We start from the raw sequence: 12,513 nt of genomic DNA, 5'->3' as shown, positions 1-12,513 counted from the left end.
TGTAACAGTATTTTTTCTCTGCTTCTGGGGTCCATATCAGTTTGTCATGGGGTTGCAAGCCCTTCCCATGAGCCAAAGCACTCCATAATTTGGAATAAACGTTCAACATTACGAACACATGCCCCAAAATGACATTAGTTGCTTTTACATGATAGGCTTTGGAATATTTTGAACTGCCTGTTTTAGTTTCTTAGATAAAGATTTGCCATTTTTAGTGATGACATGACCTAAAAATGTCACCTCCCTTTTACAAACTGCAGTTTTGACAAACTTGCTTTCTGACCCTCAGCAACCAAATGTTTTAGAAGTTTTACAGTGTCTTGTTCGCATGTTTCTTTATCGTTTTAACAGGGACAATAGGTGTACGCACAGGAGAATTTTCACATTTTCAATTACCCCAGCTGCTCTTAATGATTGATAATCAGATTTTGGAGTGATTTGAACTGGTTCACAATTGGACGAAGCCCAAAGAGTTTTATGGAAAGAGTGTGTTGTTGTCACTGCGTCATCAATCACACAGACTGTGCGTACAGCTTTAACAGCAGGCCCGTGCAAACACATTCGGTATGCAGACAGTGTTGGATTGTATTCAACATTTTTCTCTGCTGTCTCCACCCAATTCACATGAAAAATACACATTTTTACATATAAACCAATGTCTTCCCAATGTTCGTTATTCTTTCTGGACAACGCAACATATGGAAGAAAATCAACAACATCAAAAAAACATTTGCTGTTCATTTCTCAAAGCAACAGCGCATCAGTTTTCTGTCCAGATTAACCATTTCAGATCTATTGTACATGAAAACCAGTTCTGTTCAAACAGTTCATCTCTTTCAAACGATACATGTTCTGAGCAATGGAAATCAAAGCATGGCATAATTTCAGAATTAGGAGAAACTCTGTCTTTTCGCAGCACTGACAAGCTTTTCACATAATTCATCATCTTTCAGTTTCCACTTGTAAATATACAACTGCGATTGTTGGATTGTGGCTAAAGTTTGAATTTGAACACTGGACCACTTCCCAGTTTGCACATTAAATCTCTTTCTAACAAATTAAATAAAGTGTGTTGTTTTTATCTGTTTGTGCCGCAGGGCCTTGGTGGACTTTGCTCTCGACTCCTTCTCCAGCTTCTGCTGTGAAAGTCTCTGTTGTCAGTCTGCCTTAGCTTTCTCTGGTCCAGCCGCCGTTTGCTTGATCAAATGTGGACAGTGAAATTTTCCAATGTCCCTTCTCCCCGCAGTAAAAACAAACATCTGGATCAATCTGAGACAGTCTTTGTCCTCTGCCCCTTCCTCATGATTTTGGTGGTGTTCACTCTGACTGGAAAGTCAGTCTTGATCTGTTGACAGTGTTTCCTCTGCTTGAAGATATGCCTCGAAATGTGGTCTTATCTTGTGCCAGTCTGTTGCCCCCAATCTGAGCATAAGCAAACGTTTCAGTTCTTGCATGGTGGGGCTGGATTCTTGGCAAAACATGTCCAAATCCTTAGCAAACTTTTTTTCAGAGTAACATTTTTCATTGTCAAATTGTACTAACTATTGTTTTAATGGGAGAATGGCAAAATCTGACAAATTGACAGAACACCATCACTGTCATCAAAAACAATTTGAGAACGAATGCAAATTTTGTGGAGTATTAAATTAAAAAGTAGAATTCTTTTGTGTTCCCCGAGAACCTTTGCATTTACTCACAACACATTTGTGATGGAAATAATATGAGGTTATTAAAAGAAAACACATTTGTGAGCGAACGCAACGGCTCTGAGAGGAACGCAGTACATTTGCGGGAGAACGCAACAACTTTGCGACTGACTGCAAATATTTCTGAGTAACACAATGCATCTGCGGGAGAATGAAAAACGTTTTGAGGGTGAATGCAAAGTTTCATAAGGGCAACACAATACATTTGCAAGAGAACACAAAATGTGGGTGACTGCAAAGGTTTCTGAATTGTGTATTGTATTTTATGTTTCAATGAAAATTTAAAATTCAATGCTTTGGTGAAAGAACACACAAAAATATCAGATATAAAGTTTTCATTAAAGAAGCCTATGTTGACTGAAGCTAGAAATAAAGTGACAAACACTTTAGAAACACATCAGAAACTAGTGATTAAAATGCCAAATATTGAATAAAAATCCTTAATTCGCAAAGAGTTTTTACGCTTGCTTGAGGTGGTTTAAGACTTGTGCGAAAAAAGGGATAATGCAAATAATGGGAGATGGAGATGCATTTGCCGAATAAATTCCTCCATGCAAAGTCATGTGACTTGGCGCTCTTTGACTCGTTGGATGGAAGCGGTGCTTATTCGCAATTGTTTTATGCAGTATTAAAATTCGCAACTTTAGATGGAAACTTTGGATGGACTTTACACAATGGGAGCGACAGCAACTTATCTTAATACAAACCTGCTGCAAAGTCCTGGAAGACACAGGATTTATCACAGTTTTATCAAACCTCAACTGGTTAGAAGGGTCTCAGCTCACAAAGGTGATGAACTAATGCTGCTGTTCATAAAGAAAAACACTTTTAGACACAAGATTGTACATCTATTAAATGCATTTATTGATTGTTTGCTGACATGACAGACAGCTGTTGTAAAGAAGGCTTGATGTGTGTTCAGTAGACATGATCAGTGAATTCTATCTCCAGGGTGTCACCATAGTCCCGCATACACCAGCACATACACTCATACTGCGTAACGGAGGCGTGGAGGTGCACGGCACCTGTTCCCTGAGTTTAACAAAGACACAATTCTCCAGGTTCAGTGTAACTGAATAATGAATGATCAGTGGTTCTCAGCCAGCGGGTCGTGAATCAAAACAGGATCACAGGAATGCTCTGACAAGATTATGGACAGAAGCGGAAAAAAACTACTTGTCACTGGGGCAATAACCTTAAAAGGACAACTTTGTACCTTATTTATCCTTGAAAGATGCATGGTAACACCTTAATTACTAATATGTACATTAAAGGGTTAGTTCACCCATAAATGAAAATTAGCCTGCGTTTTACACACTCTTGAGGCATCCTATGTATAAAGACATCTTTCTGTACAAATCCTCGTTTTTTGCTTCTAATTTGTGATTTGCTACAGGAGGCCTATATTCATGCCCCGGAGCCATATGAGGGACGATTTATCATGGATGCACGCACTTTAGTTCACATCTTCTGAACTGTTGACAACAAACACACTGATAGACTTGAAGGGGCCAGGACAATTTTTAATAAAACTCCAACTGGATTCGTCTAAAAGAAGAAAGTCACATACACCTAGGATGCTTCAAGGGTGAGTTAAACACAGGCTAATTTTCATTTTTGGGTGAACTAACCCTTTAAGGTAAAACGTTGTACTTAATCCAACCATAAAATATGCATATCTGTGCCCTGGAGCACAAAAGCAGTCATAAGTAGCACAGGTATATTTGTAGCAAAAGCCAGAAATACATTGTATGGGTCAAAATGATCGATTTTTCTTTAATGCCAAAAATCATTTTTATATTAAGTATATTTTGTAAACTTCCTACCGTAAATATATCAAAACTTAATTTTTGATTAGTAATATGCATTGCTAAGAACTTCATTTGAACAACTTTAAAGATGATTTTCTCAATATTTAGATTTTTTTGCACCCTCAGATTCCAGATTTTCAAAAAGTTGTATCTCAGACAAATATTGTCCTCCTAACAAACCATACATCAATGGAAAGCTATAAATCTTAATTATGAAAAATTGACATTTAAGACTGGTTTTGTGGTCCAGGGTCACATATGTACCCATAGGGGACATTCACGTGTTACACCAAAAAACGCTAGCTGGGCCATTTTCTCCTTCTTTCCAAAGCGCTGCCCCAGTGACAATCTGTTGTACATCTAAAGGGGCTTTCGCACTGCGTAGTTCTAGGAACTTAAGCCTGGAATACACCACACAACTTTTAAAATCTGAACAGATTTTTAAAACAAGTGCCATTATATACTTACCAACTGTAAATAGTGACAAGGGAAAACTGGCCATCATACACTACACGACCGAGCATCACACACTACCAGTCGTTCCGATCACAACAAACTCATGCAGAAATGTGTGCCTTGCTGCTAGGACACACTTGACAAATGAAAACAATATGCATTCTAAAATCAGCTGTAAATATCAAACATGTTTGAAATCCTCTGACTGGATGGAATCAAAGTCTGAAGCTGAAAAATCGGAATCTGTGACCATCATACACTACGCGATTTTCTATGCAATCCGTCAACTCAAATCTGCAGACTGGCTCTGACTTTCAGCAACTAGCGTCAACTTCTCCAGACTGTAAATCTGTGGAAAATCGGGGCAAAGATTGTGTAGTGTATTCCAGGCTTTAGTTATAGGAACTAGCCAGCAGGGTGGTTCCTAGAGTATCAATTTTTCCATCTGGCTGTTTTTCTGGTTGCATTCGAACTCTGAAGCGGCCGACAGTGACGTCTTAAGTAGCGTCATTTATAAATATCAACAACTGCCGAATGGAGAACGCCGTGCTCAGAGCTGTTTTTGTTGTGTGTCGTGAGATTTGTGATAACAGAGATGGAACGTAAATGCACAATTTTTGCAATTGAAAGAGCGTTAAAAATTGTACTAAGTCTCCCATGACAACTTGCAGTGTTACATATCATCGAAGCTGAGAAAGAACACAAGGGTGCAGACAACAGGTATATGCCATTAACATTATTTTCCATGTTCGTGGAGTCATTTGTTTTACATGGCTTTTTAAAAATGCTGGGTAGCCAACGTTTCCTATCCGTTTGGCCAAACAGCTACACTTATGTCACTCGCAGTTCCTATAGAACTGTTTTAGACCACACTCTGAGCTAAATTAGTTCCCCCAAATGGACTTCCTAGGAACTATGAAAAGGTTCTTCCGGTGCAAAATCACCTTAGTGGTACAAGTTTTGCAAATTTTTTTTTCTAAGAGTGTAGGATAGCAAAATTAAGTTTCCCATATATATATATTTTTTTCCGGTTTGTCAAAGGCCCTGAGTCTTGAAGCAAACAAGCTGAGAACCACTAGCCTAGATGGTAACCCCTATGTATTTGCTGCTACTGAGGTTATGATTATGGGTACGAGGGCTGCCATCCAGGCATGATCGTAGTTGGGTTGTGGCACAGAGAATCAGCACCAGATTCGAGGAAGAGGATCACCGTAACTATAAATACAACATGAACAATAATAATGACGTTGACAAAAAAACAAAAAAAAGTTCTCCAAACACATTAAGCATCCATTTCCAGCAGGAATTCAAACTTTAAATGAGTTTATAAAACATCTAGAGGCATAAGCATCAGACAAGCATGTGTCTGTAAAAAAAAAAGAAGTTTGTTTTAGTTCTAGCTAGCAGTGTTGGTCGTCGGCTCTTGTGGTCCGTTGCCATCAATGTTCTCATTCTCCAAGTTCTCGGCATCTCCTCCCATCTCTGATTGGTCTTTTTGTTGGCTAGGAGTGGGTTCCTGTTGGCCGGGAGATCTTTGCCCCATTTCCCGCTCTGCCTCCGGTAGGAAATCCACAAAATCTTGCAGTATGGTTTCCAGCAGCCTCTCATCCGAAGGTGGGGCCATTAATATCGAATCCTCTGGGAAAGGGTTGGGAATAAACTCTTCGTGGGTACTGGCACCAATATTTCGGGAGCAGTCGGAACTACTGTGGTCGACTACATCCACCACGCAGTCGTCCAGGTTGAGTGTGCGTTCAGTGGTTGGGTCGCCTCGGCCCGTGGGACTCGAAAGCTCCGATAGAGGATTTGAAGAGTCCAAGGTACAACTTGTGTTCTGGATGGAATCCTGCTCAGGAGTCTCATCCCTCTGCTCGACATCAGCAGCGGTTTGGTCTATAACGTCCATGACGCGGTCCAGACAGTCGATGGTACGGTCGCTGTCGCTATCGATCGTGATCACAGTGGGAGAACGCAGCTCCCTCCTTCGCTTCCGGTGCTTCCTCTTCTTCCGCTGGACACAGTACGGGTCAGGCGGCCTTCGTTCATAGATGATCTCCACACTTGGAGATCGTTCCCTGCTTCGTCGCCGCTCTCGGTGCCGCTTTTCTTTGCTCGTGGTTCCCTCCTTGTGCTGCCGCTGGGCTGCTCGCTCCAAGTGCCGGGTTTTGTACTTGCGTTTGCCACTGGGTTTGTCCAGGCAGGATCTTTCGGAGTGCGAATCAGCGCTGCTGCTGCTGACCGACCGCTTGTGGCGTTTACGACAACGCTTTGCCTCACAGAGAAGGTGGGAACCATCGAGTCCTGGGAACGAGTCCGAGTCGGGTGACCTACTCCTCCTTTCCTTGGTTCTCTTCCTTCTGGAGTTGGAAGGAGAGTTTGAGAATCTCTCTCTTGCATGGCGCGAATGCTCTCCACTTTTATTTCGAGAAGGAGAGCAGTCGCTACTGTGTGACTTAGAGACAGGGCTACTGCTCCAAACGGACACTGCTGGGCTTTGTGTCCAGCTCTGTGTTTGGCTTGGCGAGCAATCCGGGGTCTTGATGTGCTGAGATCGTTCTGAACTCTTATCCTTCTCTTTGCTGCCAGAGCGCCGATGACTTCTGTGCCTCTTGTGACCTTTGAATCTGAAGTCATCTCCACTCTGCCGTGAACGTGAACCATCTTTGGACCGGAGACCATGGGAGGACAAGTAGTCGGTCTCTCGTTCTATGCTGTATGACCCGACTCCATCCGAGAGTATATGCTGTGGACTGCACAAGGGAGCAGGGCCTGGGGAGGAACTAGGGCTAATTGGGATCATGTGGGACTGTAATGGGAGCTGCACTTGGGATGCCTCTGATTTCGTTACTGGTGCCGCTGTCTCAGTGGTGGCTGGCTCTTGCTCTTCTTCAGACGAGTCTGAAGAGAGCTGAACAAGTTCTGGAGTCCGTTCGGCCATTGGTTTCACATATCCCACAATGAGGCACTCTTCCTCTTCGTCATCTTCACCTGGTCCGGCTGACACTCTGCCACTCGCCAAAGGGTCAGTCATATCCAGGGCGCTGAGGGGAGGGGCTGTGCTTTCGATTGGCTCCACCCCCTCGCCATGTGATTGGCTGGAAGAGGGGAGGAGGGTTGAATAGGAGGGACCAGGCGTCTCATCATCCCACGCTGACTGACTTGGCAAACTTTCCGCTCCAATTGCTGTGGCAACGGATGCAAGGCGTTCCTGGACAGCAGAGGGATTCTCTGTGACATTGTCCTCACTGTCATTACCATCGTCATCCTGTGAGTAAAGACAACAATGAAGACTTGGATAAACTGAACCAGAAACACCATACATCCTCCTGCAGTGCTCTGACATGATCTGCTTACAATAATCAGAAACGTAGTGTCAGAACACTTCACAGGGGACAGTTTCAGTAGAACAACAACTTAAATTATGTACTGTTCCTCACACAAAGTTATCATGAGTTAATAAGATTTTTAGAGATATATAGACATACTAAAAGATATTTGGATTTATGTATTCGGTGGACACCTTTTTGTGCATTACTCCTCACCGTGGAGGGTGACCCTATGGTTGCTGCTTTCAGGGTCAATCCATCTCAAATGGTCCAAAGGCTTTTGCTTGGCCATTTTTTAATTAATTTATATATTTATTTTCTCGCTGGCTTAAGGACCATCTTGAGGTAAGATGTTGAGGTTTTTGTAAATGTCTGTGCAGCTCGAAATTTATTGTGGGCCATGACACAAAAATGGCCATTGTGGCCAAACCAAATAAGATATTCAAGCGCATCATTCTGCACACCGGATGTGCACATTGTAAGCGCTTCGTGCTGCACTGTATTTGTTTTGTCCTATCGTATCTATCATAAGTTGTTGCCTTACTAAAAAATATGCTATACATTTAAAAGAAATGCATTTTAATTTCATAGTAAATACTTACATATAATTACATTCATGAATGTTTTTAATGAATGGATTTTATAATAATACAAATAGCAATGTGTAACATTTTACCACATTTAGTGCAACACTTTTATTTGTTCCCCACAAAATATTGTTTTTTCTCTAAATGTTTACATTTCTAAAATTAGTGTGCACTGGTTTTTCTAGAATAACTTCTGATGCCGAATTATCCACTAACCTAGTTTATGATAATTTTTGTCATAGATTATGAATATGCATAGGCCTATATTTTTTCATATTTATTGTTTATTTTATTTTTATTTGTAATGAAGTAGTCTGTATCTAGTAGATTGTGAAAGAATGATTATCAGTTCCACACACAGAGATATATAAATTCTACATTTATTAAAAATGGGGGAAAAAAACTTCACTGGTATCGGATCGGAACCCTAGGTATCGGAGGCGAAAAAGGCGGATTGGAGCATCCTAGTAAAATTGTAATTTGATTACATTTGAAAGGATTACTTAAACTGTTAATGTTTTATGCCTTCATTTGACTACAACATACAACACAGAATTTCTGAAAAGACAAAACATTTCATAAGTCCCCATTATTGTAAAAAATTTAATTATTAAAATGTGTTTAATGAATGAATGAATGAATTAAATGGATTAGACGTGCTTTATGATGACTGAAACTGAATTAAACCATTAAAATGGAATCCTATATAAATAAAAATGAAAACACAAAAACACAAAAATAAACAGATTTCACAAATCAACGGATGTAAAACTGTATTTAATTGTATTTTTTATTTCGATCAATTAGACATTTTTTTTATTGAAATTAATAAGACATTCTTTTTGATTACTAAACATGCGTTTCTAGACCTGAAAAATACTTAAATCAAATTCCATGCTTTTCCGAACCCCTTACGAACCCTGTTAACAGAGCCCTAATCAAGGTGATATATAGCATAATAAATTTGGACCACTTGAGATGGAATGACCCTAAAAATGAAAACATTTCACCAAACATCTTAAAAGAACAAGTCATGCAAGAAGAAAATTAAACTCAGAGACTAATTCACAAAACGTGTGTTTGATGTTTGTGTGTCTCACCTCAGAGATGGCGATAACAGAAAGGTCCGAGCTGCTGCCCTCCTCGTAGCTGGGAGCGGGACAGTCGTAAACGGCCTGCTGGTCGTACGCCTCCATGTTGAGGGTGGAGCGGGCGAAGCTCACCAGCTCGTGCAGGAAGTGGTCGGTGCGCGCCAGCAGGAAGGGGCGGAGCTCGTCCCGGATAGCCGAGTCCTCCATGTTGTAGTTCATGATGCGTGAGATGATGATGTTCTGCACGATGTTCACCAGCGAGCCGTGCGAACCGTACAAAACGGTGAGCTCGCGCTGCAGCCAAGGCAACAGTCGGCGTAAACAGCCAGGATTTTGTCGCAAGAACGTGGCCGAAATGTCCCTCTGCCTGCCGGCGTCCCTCGAGTTGCGCACTCGCACGCCGGTCCTATAAAGCGCGCGTCGGAACGCTACAACGTCTTGGTCGCGCAAACGCCGCAAGCTCCGCCCCTCGCCACGCCCATGTCTGCGCGCTGTCAATCGCAGCACCATCTGCTGCACGTCTTGGTTCTCTGCGAGCGCCGCTGCATCCGTCAGGCCATCGAACATAACGTCATCCTCTAGCGGAGGGGAGGAGGAAGGGCCGGGGGTTTGTGCTCTGTGGCTCCGCCTCTCCCGGGCTCGGAGAACTCGGGGGCGGAGCACACGCTGAGGCGGATCGGCGTTCGCGGGCGCTCCATTCTCCGGCGGACGCAGCACGAACTCCTTAAAGTCGTTTTCCCCTTTGACGGAGTGGAATATGGAGTGGAAGGGCTGCTTACAGAGCGGACACTCGGCTTTGTTCTTGGACCACTCGTAGATGCAATGGAAACAGAACCGGTGCAGGCAGCGGTCCAGCGACGCCACGTTGTTGAAGCCGTCGAGGCAGATGGGGCATTTGGAATCGGGCGACGCGTTGGCCAATAAACGCTGAGAAGATTTGCCAGCGCTGTCTCTCTTCCTCACACGTAGCTTCATCTTAGAGGGCGCCATCATCTACAACACAAAACATCAGCTCGTTACACAACCTTCACATTTATGCATTTAGCAGACGCTTTTATCCAAATGAAGAAAACGTATTCGTAATATCCAGAGCCAGGTTCATCAGAGAACGATGCGTGAACACAGATGCAGCAGCATTTTTAAGTATTTTTTCCACATTGCATTTTATCCGAAGCATTTATTACAAGTAATTTATCACAAGATTCAACGACACTTCAAGTATAAACTCAAATGCCATCTTTATGGTGTAAACTAGAGGGCCCTTTGAAATTTGGTTTATTTTTTTCTCAAATTCCATGTTTTTCTGTTTTCTGGATTCTATTCTATTATTGTTACAACAATAATATGGTCTCATAAAACAGCTATTATTTTTCAATAATGGTTATTTAAAAAACACCTTTGTGTTGACATACATACATATATATATACACACACTGCTGTTCAAAGGTTTAGTAATCAGAAAGACTTGTAAGTGTCTTCTGTTCATCAAGGCTGCATTTATTTGATCAAAAATACAGAAAAAACTATAATCTTGCAAAATGTTATTACAATACAAAATAATGCTTTCTTTTTTAATATCCTTTAAAATATAATTTATTTCTGTGATGCAAAACTGTATTTTCAGCATCATTACTCCAGTATAAAGTGTCACATGATCTTCAGAAATCATTCTAATATGCTGATTTATTATTAGAATTATCAATGTTGTGCTGACAAATATTTCTTTTTGAAACTGTGATACTTTTTTCAGGATTCTTTGATAAATAAAAAGTTCAAAAGAACAGTATTTATTCAAAATAGAAATCTTTTCTATCACTTCTTATCAATTTAACACATCCTTGCTGAATAAAAGTTTTAATTTCTTTCATAAAGAAAGATTAAAATGTACTGAACTGTAGTGTATATTGTTAGAAAAGATTTCTATTTTAAATAAATGCTCTTCTTTTTAACTTTTTATTCATCAGAGAATCCTGAAAAGAAGTATCACAGCTTCCATAAAATATGAAGCAGCAGAACAGTTTCCAGCATTGATAATAAATCAGCATATTAGAATGATTTCTGAAGATCATGTGACACTGAAGACTGGAGTAATGATGCTGAAAATACAGCTGCACATCACAGAAATAAATTATATTTTAATGTGTATTAAAATAGAAAAACACTATTTAACATAGTAATAATATATCACAATATTACATTTTTACTGTATTTTTGATCAAATAAATGCAGCCTTGAACATTAAAAGCCGTTCTGATACCAAAACGGTAGTGTTTATATATATATACACACATATTTACATAACCCTTGTAAAATCATCAAAATTTTAATAAATTGTAATTGTAAAAAAGCGTGGGATCATTAAAAGTGGAGTTTGTTCGGCCCTGAATTAATTATTTCACATGAAGATGTCTGAAAATAGTATATTAATATTAACACGTATGTAATACTTCATGTCTTCAACCATACAGTAAAAAAATACAATCTATTACAGCAATTGACGAATAATAATGATCATAATAATAAAGATATTAATATTATTTTTAATTATTAATAATTTAAATAAATACATGCACTAGTCTCTGAAGACAGCGGCATCACCGACCACACAGATACATCCACAAACACTGACATACTGAGAATTATGATGATAAGAAATCATACGAGATATTAAAAACATTTCAACTATCCGCAGCTAACGTCACACGCTATCTGTGTTGTTTTGATCGATGATTACTGGATATATCTCTCTCCTGCCTTCCCCAAAGGTTCAAAACAGCGATTATAAAACACCTCCACAGACAATAAACGCATAAAGGAACGAGATATGATCAAAAACAAAACAAAAACAGCTAGTTTTATGAACCAGATTCTCACCTGATCGTCACCTCTTCATCACAAAGCCGCGAAAACACCGCGAGTAATCCAAACCGCAGACGAGCGCGCGCAGAAACACATCTACATCACATCAGCGCGACATCCTTCGCGACAAAAACACAAAACTACAGAAAACGAACATTAAAAACCGATGGAAGCGGAGGGGTTTAGCACTGCTGTTGAGGAACAGAACACACAGAGCGGCGCTTCCGGTGACGTCACGACCGCGCGCCACCAGCGGCGTGGAGCGGTACTGCACCTGCAGCGCTAAACACAATAGATAAACATCGAGTTTTTTTATTAAAAACCATGGGGGAAATAAATATATAAAATGCAGAATTAATAAATAAATACCAATAAATACAAAACGAATAAATGCTTCTTCTTTCTTTACAAATATATAAACATGCATTAAAATATAAAGAAATAATACAAAAAATAAACCAATAAATAAAAATAAATCAACAAATGAACAACAATAAAATAAATAAATGCATGTTTTTATTTCTTAAAAATACAAGCATAAATTTATAAGAAACAAAATACAAAAATCACAAAAACTTACAACTTATATTTCAACAAATCTTCAAAAATCATGTTTTTTTTTTCATTGTGCATTCCAATTAAGCAGCTGCGTTATTTTAAATAGATTAGAAAAAAAA

At 40.0% G+C, this 12,513-nt stretch overlaps 1 protein-coding gene across 1 annotated transcript; it reads right to left on the bottom strand.

Annotated features, from left to right (window-relative positions):
• Positions 1 to 3,654: 3,654 nt before the first annotated feature.
• On the bottom strand, positions 3,655 to 12,084 carry LOC109101748 (E3 ubiquitin-protein ligase Topors-like). Its single transcript, XM_019115155.2, has 3 exons — positions 11,852 to 12,084; positions 8,987 to 9,970; positions 3,655 to 7,238 (listed from the first exon to the last, which is right to left on the bottom strand). Exons 2-3 carry the CDS (start codon positions 9,968 to 9,970, stop codon positions 5,370 to 5,372), a joined length of 2,853 nt encoding a protein of 950 aa, XP_018970700.2. The 5' UTR covers positions 11,852 to 12,084; the 3' UTR covers positions 3,655 to 5,369.
• Between the last annotated feature and the right edge of the window lie 429 nt (positions 12,085 to 12,513).

The sequence above is a fragment of the Cyprinus carpio genome, chromosome B23 (genome assembly GCF_018340385.1).
Source record: "Cyprinus carpio isolate SPL01 chromosome B23, ASM1834038v1, whole genome shotgun sequence".
Taxonomy (NCBI): domain Eukaryota; kingdom Metazoa; phylum Chordata; class Actinopteri; order Cypriniformes; family Cyprinidae; genus Cyprinus; species Cyprinus carpio.
Note: the sequence above shows the minus strand (reverse complement) of the source record. Positions and strands in the feature narration are given on the sequence as shown.

Excerpts from the sequence above, each read along its gene's own strand:
- LOC109101748 (XM_019115155.2), bottom strand. The coding sequence starts at position 9,970 with ATGATGGCGCCCTCTAAGATGAAGCTACGTGTGAGGAAGAGAGACAGC. Across the intron at positions 7,239-8,986 it reads CTGTTATCGCCATCTCTGAG|GATGACGATGGTAATGACAG; the intron begins GTGAGACACACA and ends CTTTACTCACAG.